Below are 17,565 nucleotides of genomic sequence, written 5' to 3'. Positions count from 1 at the left end.
TCACTAGGTGCCTAACTTCTCCTATATCAACTTCACGTTTGTTTTATTTTACAAATGTATAGCAATGTTTGTGTATATTAAATTCATAAATGTGCAACATATAAATAGCAGAATCAGTAACAATAGCTAATATACTACCTACACAAAATCAGGGAAAAAATTATACAATAACAACAAAGCCAACAGCTTTACAATAAATAAAAATAAAAGGTTCAATCTTACTATCTGTAAATGTGTTGTCCTGGTAATTCACAAATCATCTTTCAATCGTCTATTGTCTTGGTTTCTAAATTAATGTTTAGTGTAATAAGTTTTGTTTTGTTTTTACCAACAGAACAATATCTCTTTAACTTTTCTGAAATTATTGGAACTTTTGAAGTTTTCCAGAACTCGGCAATACAAATTTCTTCAGCTAAGTATTTTTACATCAGTTCTAGAACTATTAACCAATTTAAAATATCCCAAAATAATATCTTTTGGATGAAGAGGGATATTATATCCTATTTCTTGAATTACATTTCAAATTTCCCCCCAAAAGGGCTATATGTACATGAATATGCACCCAAAGCCATATACAGTTGTATCCTTCCCAGAATAGAACATGAACAATTTAGGATTATTTTAAATAGATCTACTCGGAGTAAATATTAGTTGCATGCAACCGAAAAAGCTGCCAAAGCTGATTTTACTTTGCCAACATGATTTACTATTGCTAAATGGACGTTTCTTATTTATACGGAGTAAGGAATCATTGAGAAGTTATTTTAAAGCAGTTTTCTTTTCAAATGGATGATAATATGAAGACCAACTATCAAAAAGAGTTTTCCCTATAAATGCAATATTGTTCTTTTACCTACCTAAATAGTCAAAATAAATACAAATCTCAAAAATAAGGAAAACTGACGGAAGTGAAAGAAAATGGGAGGCGGGTGAGAATTTGCTAACTAAAAAAACATTTCAACTCCAAGAAAGGAGTTGAAATTCCAAGAAAAGAGTTGAAATTAATTCAAGTTATTAAAGCAACATTTCCCCTTTCTGCCAAAACAGATATTTAAAATCCAGCTTTGACCATCTAGAATATCTTCAGATTCCCATACTTTTTGGCAATCTTTCTGCAAGCCTATGCGACCCAGCACTTCCGCCATCACAAACAGTGGTCCAGCTCCTGAATCTATGAACAGCAGAAACTTGCGATTAATGCTTGACATCCCATGAAAAGGTGGTCATTCTTGCCTCTGTATTTTCTACTTGAGTTCATATGGACATAAGAAGATCCCTGCTGGATCAGGCCAATGGCCCATCTAGAGCAGCATCCTGTTCTCACAGCAGGAAACCAACAGGATTTGAGCACAAGAGCAAATCTCTCCTCCTGTGGTTTCCAGCAAATGGTATTCAGAAGCACCATGGTGTATATTTAGATTCCCATATAGCACAGCCACAAAATCTCACTCTCGTCTCGAGATTGACACTGTTAGGCTCAATTAAGCCAACTGGGAATTAAGCTAAAACGTCTACTCAGTGCAGCATCTGCACCCGGTAAACACACTTGTGGGTGAGATGAGCAGAAATTTCAACAAATACCAACTTAAAAATTACATTGGAATTTTTTTTTTACTTTTGATGCTCTTCCACCACCCAAGGTATCTAAGGTATCTGCAAATCTAACTTTGGGGTTTTTCTGCCAGTAAATGGACTGACAATTGAAGGGCTCGATTTCAGCACTTGATTTGGGTCTCGTTATTCCTTTCGGTGCTGAACAGTGAAATTAGCCACCAAGATAAAGATCATCAGAACAAGTCCTGCTCCCTTACCTCCTGCTCCCTTACCCTTGCAAGTCCTGCTCCCTTACCTTTAAAGCATTTATTTATTTATGCATGCCCCGCTCATCTGGCTGGGTTTCCCCAGCCACACTGGGCGGCTTCCAACATAATATTAAAAACACGATAAAACATCAAACATTAAAAACTTCCCTAAACAGGGTTGCCTTCAGATGTCTTCTAAAAGTCTGATAGTTGTTTATTTCCTTGACATCTGATGGGAGGGCGTTCCACAGGACGGGCACCACTACCGAGAAGGCCCTTTTGAAGGCACATTTGAAATGCATTAATTCCCTCGAAGAATTCTGGGAACTGTAGTTTATCCCTCACAGAGACACAATTCCCAGCAACCTTTAACAAACCACAGTTCCGAGAAATGATAGTGTGTACACAGGAACTGGGGACCTTCTGCATGCCAGGCATGTATTCTGCCACTGAGCTTCAGCCCTTCCCATGCAGATTTAGTTCTGTAGAAGCCACTTGTTAATTAAATGAATTTAATCTAAAAACGAAACATCCAGAATGCAAAGTTATCAGTACTTTGGTTAAAATGGTGAGTTTGTTTAGAACCAACAAGATTCTTCACATTCACCAAGAAGACAGCACAGAACAACATCGTATCTGAGCAACGAAATCGTTATGCAAAGAAGGGGGTTTAAGCACAAAGCAAACTCAAATAATTAATAAGTTTTGCTTGACCGCACGGCAAGATCTGCGGCTTTCCCAACAGAAAAAGGCCAGACCCCCTTGGGGTTTTCCAAGAGAAAGAAAAATCAGCCTCCTCCTACCAAATTGCAACTTTTCTTTTCTTGAAATAGTAAGTGATCCTTTTCCGTTACAGAGAACTTCTCATCAGGCAACGTTAGCTCTTATTAGAGAGGCAAGCTGCAACTTCAATGCACACCTGAGATTTAGCACAATGATTTTCAGAATGTTTGAGAGACCTAACACGTAAGACGATAACACTGTTTTCATTTCATTTCCAGGGAGAGGTCTACCTACGTGGGGAAACTGCCTGGCTACCTCCTTTGAGTCCCAGACGCCAACACTACAAAGGACAATGTTTTGGCTGTTTGTTATTTCTTACTCCCTGGTGTCAAGGATGCCACAGTTATCTGTTCTGGACATCCTCCTTCCATTGAATCAGGAGAGATCAGTGGTACCCTACGCTCCTCAAGCAACAAAGAAACCAGAGATAAGAGATGGTTAGCTTAGCAAAACAAAGCAAGGACACAAGAGAGAGTTTATAAAATGATGCATGTTGTGGACAGAGAAGAACAGAGAAGTTTGTATTCCAAGTACTAGAATGTAAGACCCTCCAATGTTGCCTTTCCCAACCCCGTGCCCTCCAGATGTCTTAGTTCTGGAGGGCACCAGTTTGGAAAAGGCTGATTCAATGAAACCTGAATCAGAGCAGGTGAAAGGAAGGACATCTCTACCACCAATATTGTCACAGACCTAAAACATGTGATGGATGTCAGCTTAAAGGCAGAGTAGAGATCCATCAATGAACACAAAATAAACGTCTTTCTTTGCACTTTGATATTGATTTTGCTTGATTTATGTATTGTTGGTTTTCATTGTCTTAAAAAAAAAGTAGGTCTTGTTGTAAATGCCTTATGGAAGCTGCTTTGAGGTCACCCGTGATGGAAAGCAGCATGCAAGACCTTTAAATGAATGTAAATAATGTAACAACAATTAGGTGGAAGCCCAACACTCAGAGAAAGTATACCTCTGAGTGCTGCTGGGATGAGGCAGTGAAGAGTCCCTTTTCCCTTCAGGCTGGGCTCAGGACTTCCTCGCAGGGGAAGTCTGGTCAGCCGTTGTGGGAGGGCAGCTGCTGGACCAGGCAGGCAGACCCTCGGACAGATCCAGCGGGGCTCCTCTTAGGTTCTTCAGCAGGGGTCGGGAACCTGCGGCCCTCCAGATGTTGCTGGACGGCTGGGAGTTGGCGTCCAACAAGATCTGGAGGGCTACAGGTTCCCCTTCCTTGTTCTTATGAGATGGAAACTCTTGGAGACCGAGATCAGGGTGGGTGTGGAGTGAGACTGCCATCCCCTTGGGATGCAGGATGCCATCCTTAGGGCACAAATTATTTACAGAAGGAGGCACTAGGTTTGCCAGATGGCTTTGCAACTTCAGAAACTATCCTGTCGGGACTGGGCTCAGGAGGCAATTAAGGAAGGGTGCAAGAGAGATTGCCCTCCCGACAGAACATGGCTAAGAGATTCATGGATGTCCCTTGAATTGTGTGCTGCATCTTTGGCAGGGGCACTGCATCTCCCCAACACCCCCCCCCCTTCTTGGTAGTCCCCATCCAAAGCCCACACATTCTTGTGCATCCTGTTGGTGTATCAGATTAATGGCAGAACCAACACAAAGGTTGCTCTAAGACTTCATGTTCTTCAAACCGTGGGTCTCTTAATTGTTTTCGGACTGCAACTCCCATCATCCCCAGTCAGTTTAGCAGATTGTTAGGGACGATGGGTGTTGAAATCCCAAAAGAATCTGGGGACCTAAAGCTGGAAAACACTCATCTAAGATGTATGAGATACTCCAAGATAGGCATCCTCTGAACATGGAGGTTCCATTATGCCAAAAGCCACTGAAAAGGGGACACACACACACACCCCTCTCTTCCACCATCTTCCTAACCTGTTCTACATGTCCTCTGGGCCCATAAGGCGCTTACAAGAGCCCCATCAAACACCATAGGGTTCGCTTCTGAGTCATAAAATCATATAACTGTAGCGCTGGAAGGGGACCAAAGGGTCCTCTAGTACAACGCCTTGCCAGGCACGACACACCCAGGCTCAGGGGCTGGAAGCTTAGCAACCCACCCCTCCCCGAGAAACATCTGGTGGCCGCGAGTTCCAAAGACGCTCCTGCCCAGCCTTTCTTCCTTCCGCCTGTCCTGAGAGACGTCAACCTCGACGGCTGCCTCTCTCAGAACAATGAGTTCTCTCTCACTTTTTTTTGGGGGGGGGGAGGTAGGGGAGGGAACCCTCTCCCCCGACAGAGAAACAGACAAGACCAGCCCCCTCCCGCCCCGCCAGTACTCACAGCGCGACGGTGGCAGCTGGGAAGGCCGGGCCGGGCAGGCGCTGGAGCCCTCGGGCGGCGCAATCCACGGCGCAGGCGGCGGCCGAGAAGCTCCTGCAGGCGCAGTCGGGGCCGCAGGGCTGGCAGCCGCGGGCGCTGGCCGGCGCCAGCCCGCCGCCCAGCAAGCAGCAGAAGAGGCACCAGCGGGGCCAGCCCGCCGCGGCTCCGTCGGCGGCGGCGTCGAGGCTGCTCCGATGGCTGCGTCGCGGCCGGCTCCCCGCTCTCCGTGGCCGGAGGCAGCGCCGAGGAGGCATCGCTTCAGCGCGGGCATGGCATGGCCGCTCCGGCCGGGCCGCCCCCTCGCCTAGCAGCAGCAGCGGCGGCGGCCCATGGCCGGGCCTCCCCGCTGCTTCTTCCGCCGCCCGTACGCTCCGCGCCCCTCCGCCGCGCTCCGCGCTCCTCCAGCCGCCGCCTCCTCCTCCTCGCCCGCGGCGCCGCAGCCAGCCAGCCGAGCGGGCCTCGCCTCGTCGTCGTCCAGCACTCCCGCCGTGGCCGTGCAGCGGCAGCCTCCGCCTCCTGGTTCCCCTCCGCCTCCGCCTCCTTCCCAGCCCCGTCGGGGCGCCTCGCCAGCATTCCACAAGCCCCGCTCCAGGAAGGAAATCCAGGCCTGCCCCGGCCAAGGCGGCTCCAGGGCCAGGCGGCGGAGGAGGGAGGCAGCCCTGCCAGGCCCCTTCTCGGGGCAGCTCCGGACTCCCCGGCCAGTCCGACGGCAGCGGCCAGAAGAAGCCCATGCGGCGGCGCTTCTCCCGGGGTGCCCGCGAGAAAGGGCCCCGGCTCAGTGGATGAGCATCGTCTGCCCTGCAGGATCAGTCCCCGGACTCTCGCTGCCCGGAGAGCCGCTGCCTGTCAGTGTAGGCAATATTGAGCTAGATGGAGAGATGAGTGCAGCTTACTGGGAGAGCATCTGCCTTGCGCGCAGAAGGTCCAGGGTTCAATGGCATATCCAGGGGCTTAAAAGACTCCCTGCCTGAAACCTTGGAGGATCACTGCCAGTCCGTGTAGGCAATACTGAGCTAGATGGACCAAAGAACTGTCTCCATATAAATCAGCTTTCTCTGATTCTAACGCAGGCATGTCCAAAGTCCGTTTTGGGGGACCTAATCTGGCCCACCGGTCGTTTTAATCCAGCCCCTGTGGCAGTTTATTTCCTGGGGTAAAATCCCCCCAAAAGCTCTACCAATTCAAATCTTTAACAAAGCTCAACAACTTTGGTCAGCCAGCCCTCATGCATGTTCACTTCAGTAAATCTGGCCCTCTTTGAAAAAAGCTTGGGCACCCCAAGGAGCGCAGCAGAATTAGAGCCCCTCTTTCAATCCTCAGCACCTCCAGGTAGGGCAGGAAAGCCTCCATCTGCAGAGGCCCTGCCAGCCAGTGTAGGAAATATTGAGCTAAATGGACTAAATGTCTGGCTCAGTGTAATGCAGGGCTGGCTGTGATTTGTGGGAGAGCATCTACTTTCTGTGCAGAAAATCCCAGGTTCAATCTCTCATGACATCTCCAGGTAACATTCCCTGCCTTGACAGTTGCTGCCCATCAGTGTAGACAATATGGAGCTAAGTAGACCAATTATCTGAGTCAATATAAAAAGGTTCCCCATTTTCCAGCCTCTGGTTCTGTTGCCTCAGTGGTAGGGCATCTGCTTTGCATGCATAAATGTCCCAGGTTCATCCGCAGGTAGGGCTAGGAATGCCCCCTGCCTGAAAACCCTGGAGAGCAGCTGCCAGTCAGCGCAGACAATAAGGAGCTATATCTGATCTGACTCATTGTAAGCTTCCTATGTTCTTTATGTTCAGAGAAAGACAACAGCCTTCCCCTCCTGTTCCTGCACTCAGTATCTGATGCTCAGAAATAGACTGCTGCGGAATGTGGAGGTTCAGCGTCCTGTGACCAGCAAGCACGCCCAGGGGGATTTCAAGCTGTTGGTCTTTTCAAGTGGGATTGCATTTTTCATTTCATTTCATATATTTTGCATAGTAGGTGGTTTATATACCACGAAGATCACACATCCTATAACAATCCCATCCAATGCAAGTAATCATAATAAAAATATATGACTATAAAATAAACCTATACCAAATAAAGTAATATTCAATAATTCAGAATATAACTTTGCACCATAAAATTAACCCCCAAAATATCAATAAATAATAATTAAACAAAAATTCACAATAAATCATTACTAGACTATAATCAATTAAAAAAACACAGCAAAATAACAGCAAATCATAAAATACCACAGTACATAAAAGACTGTAAAAAGATCAAACTGAGCAGCAACGGCACATAGCTTATTAAATTACAAAATGCACATATGGGTGAATTTGAGTTGTGCAATTAGCTACCCAGCTAAGTTCAAGGTGCTGTTACTGGCCGCATACCTAAAGCATCCTCTCATCCCTTGTATCCCCAAGCAATCACTGCGCTGGGCAGGTGAGGGCCTCCTGCAGGTGCCATCTCATCAGGAGGTCATATCTGCACAATATGGTAACCAGGCCTCTAGTGTCCTGGCACTGACCCTTTGGCATTCCCTACCATTAAATATTAGACAGGTGCCATCTCTGGTGCCAGCTGAAGTCCTTCATCTTCCAACAAACCTTTTAACTGGATATATTTATCCCAGTCTGCATTGGAACCAAGTTTTAACTTTTTCTATATGGAATTGTTTTTAAATGCTTGCATTTTTTTAAAAAACATATTTTTTAAAAGTGTTTTATATCTGGAACTGTTCTAAATTGTTTGTACACTTTCCTAGTCTTGATGGATGTAGCTGTTTTATTGGTTTTATAATTGTATATGTTATTGTTGTTACCCGTCCTGGGTCCTTATGGTAAAGGGCAGATAAAAAATAAAATAAAGAAAGGATGGCACATGGAGATTGGATATTAGCATGTACAAGTGAAACCCTGCAGCAAAATGTTGCAGTGTGGGCAGCTTTATCTTCCGGGTTTCAGCCGCTTTACTTCATTCCTATTCCACAGTTTTCTGACTCCACCAGAACCAGATTCTCCATTCTGAATCTTCCAAAATTCAGCTTTGCTGGATGTCTCCAAGTTCTAGTGTTATGTGAGAAGGAGAAAAATGCTTCTCTACTTTCTCCATGCCAAGCTTAATTTTATATGCTTCTATCATGCCTTCTCCTACTTGCCTTTTCTCTAAACTGAAAAGCTCCAAATGTGCCTTCAGGCCTTGCCCTGGAACCACTCTTGTCCAGATTCGCCACAAAAAACAAATTAGCAAAAGGAAGGCAGTTCCAGACCATACAGGAGAAACAGAAGAGAGAACATAATTCACATCCAAGATGCACCTTTCTTTTAAAAAGCAAGCTTAAACTCTTTGCATTTATTTTGGAGAGAATGCAACATCAGGGCCACACACCAATTTCCTGCTGGAAAATTGTACCTTCCCTGGCTGGTCTAAATGGTACCTTTGCAGCCAATAATAGCCGGGGTGGGGGCAGGGGCAGAGAAAGAGAGAGAGAGAAACTTTTGGAAGGAAACACATGGAGGGGGTCCCCAAAACCAGACTGGGAGCATGTTGTGGCTTGAGGGCCCTGATAATAATATAAAAATATAAATATGAATAATTTATTTATACCCCGCCCATCTGGCTGGGTTTCCCCAGCCACTCTGGGCAGCTCCCAACAGAATATTATAAAACATGATCAAACATCAAACATTAAAAACTTCCCTAAACAGGGCTGCCTTCAGATGTCTTCTAAAAGTCAGATAGTTGTTTATTTCCTTGACATCTGGTGGGAGGGCATTCCACAGGGCAAGCACCACTACTGAGAAGACCCTCTGCCTGGTTCCCTGTAACCTCACTACTTGCAGTGAGGGAACCGCCAGAAAGCCCTCAGAGCTGGACCTCAGTGTCCGGGCTGAACGATGCCCTACCACTGACGCAACAGAACCATAGGCTGGAACATGGGAAAGCGTTTTTACACTGACTCAGATAATTGGTCCACTTAGCTCAATATTGTCTACATTGATGGGCAGCAACTGTATTTCTTTATATACTTGAGACCAGACTAGTGAAACCCAAGGACATGAATTTTTTTGTTTCACCACGTGGTGGCAGATGACTATCAACGTTGAACGAAGTAAAATTAGCCGTCTGCCTAGAGAGAAAGCTGCCTCGGGCATAGCAGGGGATGCAAAGCGGCCACTGCCAAGCCAGATAGTTTGGACTACAACTCCCATCAACCCCAGGGAGCAGGGGCACGTGGAGCCAGGGGTTGATGGTAGCATGGCTGTGGTTGGCCGGAGCTGATGGGAGTCCAAAACATGGGAGGCACCAGGTTGACAAAGGCTGACATGAGTCGGCCAACAGTGGATTCATGGAGAAATAACATGCCGCCTTGGGACATCTTGGGAAAACCCCCAAGACAACAGACTCATTCTCAGCAACATGGGCGCCTTTATTTCTTTTGTTAATCAGGAAGGTGGTGGGACACAAGTCCTTGCCATATATACACATTCATGGGACTCATTAAAGGTTCATCAAAATTTGTAATAGCAGCATCCAGAGGTGAAGGATGCTCCATTTAAGGTGAGTCCCCAATATGTCTTAAACACAAAAATATCATATAGAAATCCTTCTCCTCACCTTTACCTGAGATTCGATGCTGCCTTGACTTACTACATATGGCTATGCTGTTCAGGTGTGTTTATGCTGTATATGTTATTTTGGAACATTATCCGTTTCTTATAATTAACGTTTTTCAAAAAACAAAATATATGTCTGCTTTCGCCACATGGGGGCAGATGCCTCCAAATAGTAAAACATGAAAGAATTGCAGCGGCAAAACTACCGGTATCCCCTGCTGGCTCTTTCCTTCATATGGTATTGGTAATTTCCAACCTGGCTGGCTGCCATTTTGCACCCCAATTCCAGGTTTGTTCCAGGGAATTGCTATGCAGGGGCAAGCAGGGAGACAGCCACTATACACAAAAATTGGGGGAGACTATTCAGAGTATTTTCTTCCAAGGGGTCTCTTTCTGCAAATGGCCAAGAGGGGGAAAGAGTCCCAAAGTTGGCTTGAGAGGTCCCATAATGTTGCCTCCTGCTCATGAAGGTCACTGGATGGAACTCGGTCATTTCCAAGAGCAATTTGCTCAAGCCACTCTGTAATATTGTTTACACCCAATGGCTCTGTCAAACCCTGTCTTTACTCCAGCTGTTGTGTAAAACAGATCTGTACTCCATTGGTGGCGGCTGCTATTGTGATTGCTATTATGGTTAACGTACAGAAGCCGAGTTGCCTCCAACTTAAATTGTTGCATGCACGGAACAACTTCCACAAGCGCAAGCAAACTACCCCCCACCATGTGCCTTCCACACCACCCCCAAATCTGCTCAGAGGACTGGGGAGAAACACAGAGCACATTTGGGGGATGAGACGGGAGATCCATTGGCACCTGTAGAATTCATTCTGCAGGGGCAATGATTTTACTGGATGCAACCTATTGAGGTTTATTGGAAAATCTCATATGTTGCTTTCAAAACAAGAGGGTGCAGACAAAAGGCTGGTATTGGGCAACGGCGTGAGTTCCCATTGCTCTGTCCCAGCTCCTGCCAACCTAGCAGTTCGAAAGCATGCCAGTGCAAGTAGATAAATAGGTACAGCTATGGCAAGAAGGTAAACGGTGTTTTCGTGCGCTCTGGTTTCTGTCATGGTATTCCGTTGTGCCAGAAGCAGTTTAGTCCTGCTGGCCACATGATCCGGAAAGCTGTCTGTGGACAAACGCCGGCTTCCTTGGCCTGAAAGTGAGATGAACGCCACAACCCCAGAGTCACCTTTGACTGGACTTAACCGTCCAGGGGTCCCTTTACCTTTAACCTTTGGTATTGGGCACTCTGCAGAGCTCTGTGCATTCTGCTCATATGGCAGAGATATCAAAAGGCTCATTGACACCCCCTCCACCTATATGAGGAAATTGACAAGACTCTGTAGGGACCAAAAGATAATGGTCAGGGCAGCAAATGTGTCATTGAACTCAATGCCTCTTGCTTGTCTGATGGAAGCTAGAGAAGGTGTGAGTGCAGAAATTAGCTCACTGTGCAAAGGCATAATTCATGTTCATTGCGCCATCCATTGGCAAGTGGCCCCAAGTAGCTTGCTCAGAAGAGAATAATTAATTAATTAATTAATTAATAATAATAATAATAAATTTACTATTTATACCCTGCCCATCTGGGCTCTTGGCCTGACACAAGTTCCTCATTCATGCATTACAAAAAGAACACGTGGCACAAACAGGATAGGCACCTAGATTTTCAGTTGATTATCTATACATTAGGTGTGCAACCATAATTATCTTGCATAATACATTATGTTTGCACACAACAGCAAGAAATTTGCATGGTTATTTTTAGTATTCAGGATGATTTCCAGAGGCAGGTACTTACATTATTCAACAGCATTTTTCTCTAGTGGTATGGCTGCTCGTCTGCTTTAAAGTGAGGCGAGACGATTTCATATACCGTAAAAATGTTGATGTGCAGACTTCTTGTTTAAAGAACAAGAAAATAAGAAGAGCCTAACTGCTGGGTCAGATCATAGGCCTCTCTAAAGCAGCATCCTGTTCTTACATTAGCCAACCAGTTGCCTTTAGGAACTCCAGCAACCTAGAAATGCAATAATTTCATTTCATTTTTTCATTTCACTTCTAATTTGTATACCGCCTTTCTATATTACTATGTACAAGGCAGTTTACAGCAACAAACTATACAACAAAGAACACACCTTATACAAATCTGATCCAATACAGAAAGTCATAATGAAACATAACTTTAAAATCGAACAACTTATATCAAATAAAGTAATATTAAAAATCTATTAGAATATAATAGCACACCATAAAATTCAGTCAGAACATCAGCAAATAATAATTAAACATAAATTCACTCTTAAGAACTACAATAAATAAATACTTAACTATGATCAATAAAAAACAACTGCAAGTCACAATGCATGTGATACCACAATACAAACAAAGCCATGTAAAAGGATCAAACCGAGAAACAAAGACACACAACTTATAAAATTATTCTTTTAAAATTCAGGGCCAATACTGAAGGTAGGGCATCGCCATCATAGCTAGTAGCCATTGATAGCCTTGTCCTCCATTAAATTGCCTAACACCATTTTAAGCGGTTCAAGGCCATCACAATGGGCTTCTCCACACTTCCCTTTCCTCCACTCTTTCCAGGCAGGGCCTGCACTTTAAAGCTCTGCGTCTGAGTGCCCCCACCCCTTTTTTTGTTCCAGAGCTTTCCCCTCAAAAACTTGCTCCATCTAAACAAATGCCAATCTGAGGGAAATCTGAATGGATGTTTCCTCTAACTGAGTGGGTTTTCTTAGGGAAAGCTCCAGGCCAAAAAGACACAGAAAATGACGCTCAGATCTGTGCCTGGAGGTAGTGGGGCAAAAGGTAAGTGTGAATAAGCCCTCTATTATGAGAGAACAAATTCCATCCATATATATATATAGAGAGAGAGAGAGAGTAAAAAACAACAACTGTGGAAGAGTCCTTCCTTTTTTCTGTCCCGAATCTTCCATCATTTAGCTTCGTGGAATGACCCCACTGGGCTCTAGCATTGTGAGAGAGGCCTAGCCACTTTCTCGACACCACACAGTTTCATACATCTCTATCACTGCCCCCCATTTTATTTTTATTTGTCTACATACAACCATTTCATATTTGTCATCCAGTCCTCCAAGTGGAAAGGTGAAGCTGCGTTCAGAGATGTTTTACATTATTACTGCCTCATTGTCATCACCTCCCCCAGCAATATTTTTGAAAGTATCATGACAGAGAAGAAACAACTTCTTCCCACATCACAGAGTTAAACTACGGAACTCACTTCCACAGGAGGCAGCAATGGCCACTCACTTGGATAGCTTTAAGAGAGGATTGGAAAAAATAAACAGGAGAAGGCTATCAATGGCTACTAGCTACAACGGCTATGCTCTGCCTCCACGAATGCTTCTGAATACCAGTTTCTGGAGGACACAGGATGGGAGATGGCTCTTGTCCTGCCTACAGGGTTTCCCTTTGGGGCATCTACCTGGCCATGGCCACTACGAGAACAGGATGCTTGGCCTGGCCCAGCAGGTTTTTCTTGTGTACTTCTTAACAATTACTGTTATAATATTAGATTTACCACCCACCCTTCACCATAAGGTCTCAGGGAAAGTTACGATGATATTAAAACATGATTAAAATTAAAATGCATGTTGAGGGCAAGCTTGATGACCCAAAGTTCATTATTTCGTTCAGGACAAGAATAATAACCCCGTCTTAATTGCACTGCTTCTGTTGATGACTTCCCTGTCCACCTTGCCAGTGGGTCGGGGGGAAGGAATCCTCTGGAGTGACCACCAGCAATTGCAAGTTGGCTTTGCAAGTGCTCTATTTTTACTAATTACGCTGCCGCTGAAAACTACTCCTCTCTACATAACATTCCCCTGTCTTGCTCTCTACCAGAGGCAGCCCACATTATTGAAAAGCGATCAGCGATGGGAGACTTGCTTAAGCAACCCAGCAGGTGTCTGCTTTGCTACCCAACAAGTCCCTATGCCACCATTAAGCCTTTCTGAATGTTTTCCAAAACCAGTTCTAATTGTCCCCTGTGACACCAGACTAATAATAAGTTTGTTACTAATTGACCTCAGCCCTTTTTATATCTTCATATGTGCCAGCAGTCATTAATGAATGAGCCCGAGCATGTTTACAGAGAGGCTCTTAACCTAGCATAGCAGTCATGATCATCTCAGATGATTGGGGTTTTTTTTTAAAGACAACGTAAATTAGATACTAAATCATGAAGCGGGCACCTTGGGGATTAATTGGCATCTGTTGTGGTCAGGGGAAGCAGCTTCCACTGCCTCCCTACTGTGGCCAGCTTAGTGTTACGTGAATGAGCTTGAGGGCACCCACCTCCTGGTTTAAACTAACCACAGTTTCTTGTTACACAGAGAAGGGCCAGTGAGGGATGCTGCCTGGGAAGACTCCCAAAGGCCAGAGTTTCCTCACTCATTTTAAGAGAGACATTTTCACATAAGCAATTTCTGTGCAAAGGACAAAACATATCTTACTACACACACATGCACACATGCACACACAGACACAAACAAACTTATGTGGGTATGCCAGTATACTCACAGGGAGTGTCAGCTTGCATAAGGAGAGACCTATCCTTCCTAGTGGCGTCCAACATGATTTGTTCGCTACCTGGCTTCATTCTTTATTACCGCATGGTGTACAAACATAGGAGCCTGGCTGCTGAATCCAGCATCCTGTACCGCATCCTGTTCTGTATGCAGTGGCCAGCCAGATGCCCCAATGGGAAGCCCACAAGCAGGACCAGGAACTGAGTGCAACAGCTTTCTTCCCACCTGTGATACCCAGGAACTGGCAGGCAGAGGCACAATGTCTCTGACGGTGGAGGTAGAGCCAAGTCATGTTTTTTTAATGCTTCTATTCATAAGGCCTGCTGCCTGGGGGAATTGGGAGGAGTAAAAATGTGTCTAGTTGGAAGATGCAAACGTGATGTAAATGGGTTTAATTTGTAATAAGGGTCCTGCTGGATCAGTTCTAAGGGGGCTCATCTAATTCAGTACCCTGCTGTCACAGTGGCCAGACAGTTACCTCAATGGGAGAAAATGATAAAAATCAAACGTATAAAAGTAAATAAGGGTGCAGTTCCATACTAGGAAAATAGTTCACCTAGGCTAGTAAACAAAGTGCCAGAAATGAGAGCAGATGTAGTGGCTGTGCTCTACCTCCAATGTTGGAGGTGGATATGCTTCTGAATAACAGAAGCTGGAAAACACAGGGGGGTAGAGAGAAGGCTCTTTTGCTCCAGTCCTGATCCAGTGACCCATTTAACATGAGGCAACAGTGTGATGCAGCAGCAAAAAAAGCTAATGTTATTCTAGGCTGTATCAAGAGAAGTCCAGTGTCCAGATCAAGGGAAGTGATAGTACTGCTCTATTCTGCCTTGCTCAGACACCACCTGGAGTCGTGTGTCCAGTTATGGGCACCATAGCTAAAGGAGGATATTGACAAGCTAAAATGTGCACAGAGGAGCGTAACCAAAATGATAAGAGTGTCTGGAAACCAAGCCTTATGAGGATCAGTTGAGAGAGTTGGGGATGTTTAGTCTGGAGAAGAGAATACAGCTTTCCATCTATGGGAGCAGTCTGACAAGAAATATGAGCTGCCTCTTTCCTAATTTTCACCTTCCCGGGAATTCCCAGCTGAGAACCTTTCCCCTCAGACATCACCTGATTACCATCTTGAGTAATATATCTGGAGTTAGAAAGGTGTGAAAATCACAATCTCCTGCCTACAGCGTGGAGGGGCATGAATATAAATAGTTCTTTTGTACTGGGGGGGGGGGGGGGACGACGACAACACAACCGCTTTCCTGGAAACCACAAGATTAAAAATGGCATGTCCTGGTTTCATATCTTTGCATTCCTCGAGGTGATTAATAAAATGTTACCTTAGACTGTACAGCTCAAGTGTAGCTCAAAAGCGTTTGTTTATTCCAGCTTCTCCACTGCCTCTCTCTTATTTTGCCTTGATAATTCTTGTGAATAAGTATTGCACAATTGGATTGCTGCGCAGTACTAGGTTCCTGAATCCCCTCCCTCCATGTATTTATTTATTTGCTGCAATTATATCCTAAATTCTTCTCCAAGGAGCTCAGGGTGGTGTCCATGGTGGTCCTCTCCTCATTTCATTCCAGCAACAGCCCTGTGCAGTAGGTAGGTTAGTCTGAGAGACTACATCACACTGGCTGTCAAAAGGGTTGACCGACCTTGTAAATTTATTCATTCTTATTTACTTCTAACATTCACACCCTACCATTCCTGCAAGGAGCTGAAGGTGATGCTATACATAGTTCTCCTCCTCCCCCCCCTCCCATTTTATCCTCACAACAAGTTGCTGGAAGCCACAGCAGATGGAGAATTGGCTTTGTCTTCCTGTCCTGCCTGCAGGCTTTACACAGGCCATAGGAGCCAACTTCAGGGGGCCTTTGGTGCTTGGGCAGCCACAATAATATAATTGTGGGAGCTGGGCACCCACAAAGTCAATGAGAGAAGGCGGCAGGCGGCAGTGGCGCTGCCACTGAGAAGGGGTGGGCAGGCTTGGACATAGAGACAGAGTCTCTCCCCTCCCCACAAAAAAGAGTGCCTTGCTGGCTGTGGAGCGGCTGCCTCCGGCCACCACAATGTGGGTGTGTGATATCACACACACACACACACACACACACACACACCTGCATGTAGTAAAAAGGTAAAGGGCCCCCGGATGGTTAAGTCTAGTCAAAGGCAACTATGGGGTTGCAGCGCTCATGTTGCTTTAGGCCGAGGGAGCCAGCGTTTGTCCACAGACAGCTTTCCAAGTCATGTGGCCAACATGACTAAACCACTTCTGGCGCAACAGGACACCATGAACATCATCTACCTTCCCGCTGGAGTGGTACCTATTTATCTACTTGCACTGCCGTGCTTTCAAACTGCTAGGTTGGCAAGTGCTGGGACGGAGCAACGGGAGCTCACCCCATCACGGGGATTCGAATCACCGACCTTCTGATTTGCAAGCCCAAGAGGCTCAGTGGTTTACACCACAGTGCCACCTGCGTCCCATGCAGGTGTGCGCAGGTGTCCATGTGCAGGTGTGTGCATGTGACATCGCATGTCTGCGTGGTGGTGGCGAGCACCCACAATCCTGAGGGCGAGATGGCACCTCTGCCACAGACCTTTGGCTGTCCACTGTGGGAGCAGGATGCTGGACTAGACGGGCCACTGGCCTGATCCAGCAGGCTCTTCCTATATTCTTAAAACCAAGACACAAATATATTACATAAAGAACTCCCCCCCCCCCCCGTCTCAGCTCACCTTCACCCAGGTGTATCTCCTGGGGCAGCAGAAAAGCCTGGCAGTGGCCTGGCTCTCCCCCCCCCCCCCCGACTTCACGGCGTGAGTGAACTCGGGCGCCCCTAGCGGCGGAGACGCGCCGGGAGCGGCAGGCGGGGCCGGACGCGCGGATCGACGGACCGAGCGGCAGCGGCTGCGAGGGAGCGAGCGAGGCAGGCGGGGATGTTGCTGCTGCCGCTGCTGCCGCTGGAGAGGTTGCTGAGCGCGCGGGAGCTGCCCGGCGGGAGCCGGCGGTGAGGCGGGCGCCCTGCCTGAGCCAGCAGCATGTCCCGAAAGAAGAGCCCCAAGACCAAGGGCGGCGGCGCCGGCACCGCCTCGGCGCCCTCCTCCGCCCTGCCCGGCCAGGGCTCCCGGGGCGCGGCGCCGACGGCAGCCCCCAAGGGCGCTGCTGGAGCCGGAGCCCGGAGCGCCCCAGCCGCCGCCGCCGCCGGCTCCTCCACTGCCAACGGGGCGGCGCTGCCCAGCCGACCCTCGCTGAGCTCCAGCGGCGAATTCTACGACGTCGCCTTCAAGGTGAGCTCCGGAGCTCGGCGCCGTCGGGGACGGGGAACCAGACCCGGGGCGGGAGGGAGGCGCCCCAGGCCGTCCCGCTGGTGCGTAAAGGCGCTTGGAGACTTGAGCCAAGAGGGCTCCCAGAGCCGTAGAGAGTGGCGGCGTCTTTTTTTTTGGGGGGGGGGCGGTTCAGGACATCAG

The 17,565-nt window shown here is 46.9% G+C and overlaps 2 protein-coding genes across 3 annotated transcripts in view; one reads left to right on the top strand and one right to left on the bottom strand.

Moving 5' to 3' along the window:
* Positions 1-5,782, bottom strand: part of PKD1 (polycystin 1, transient receptor potential channel interacting) — a 113,554-nt gene extending 107,772 nt beyond the window's left edge. Inside the window, exon 1 of one of the 2 annotated variants that reach the window (XM_077919182.1) lies at positions 4,881-5,782. In XM_077919182.1, coding sequence (XP_077775308.1) covers positions 4,881-5,650 — 770 coding nt within the window. In that variant the 5' untranslated portion in view covers positions 5,651-5,782. The remainder of the gene's footprint in view (positions 1-4,880) is intronic. The other variant, XM_028706964.2, reaches the window with a different exon arrangement.
* An 11,187-nt stretch (positions 5,783-16,969) lies between these two features.
* Positions 16,970-17,565, top strand: part of RAB26 (RAB26, member RAS oncogene family) — a 111,471-nt gene continuing 110,875 nt past the window's right edge. Inside the window, exon 1 of the mRNA XM_028706236.2 lies at positions 16,970-17,385. Coding sequence (XP_028562069.1) covers positions 17,137-17,385 — 249 coding nt within the window. The 5' untranslated portion in view covers positions 16,970-17,136. The remainder of the gene's footprint in view (positions 17,386-17,565) is intronic.

This window comes from Podarcis muralis, chromosome 14 (genome assembly GCF_964188315.1).
Source record: "Podarcis muralis chromosome 14, rPodMur119.hap1.1, whole genome shotgun sequence".
Classification (NCBI taxonomy): Eukaryota; Metazoa; Chordata; class Lepidosauria; order Squamata; family Lacertidae; genus Podarcis; species Podarcis muralis.
This window is presented reverse-complemented; position numbering and strand designations above follow the sequence as displayed.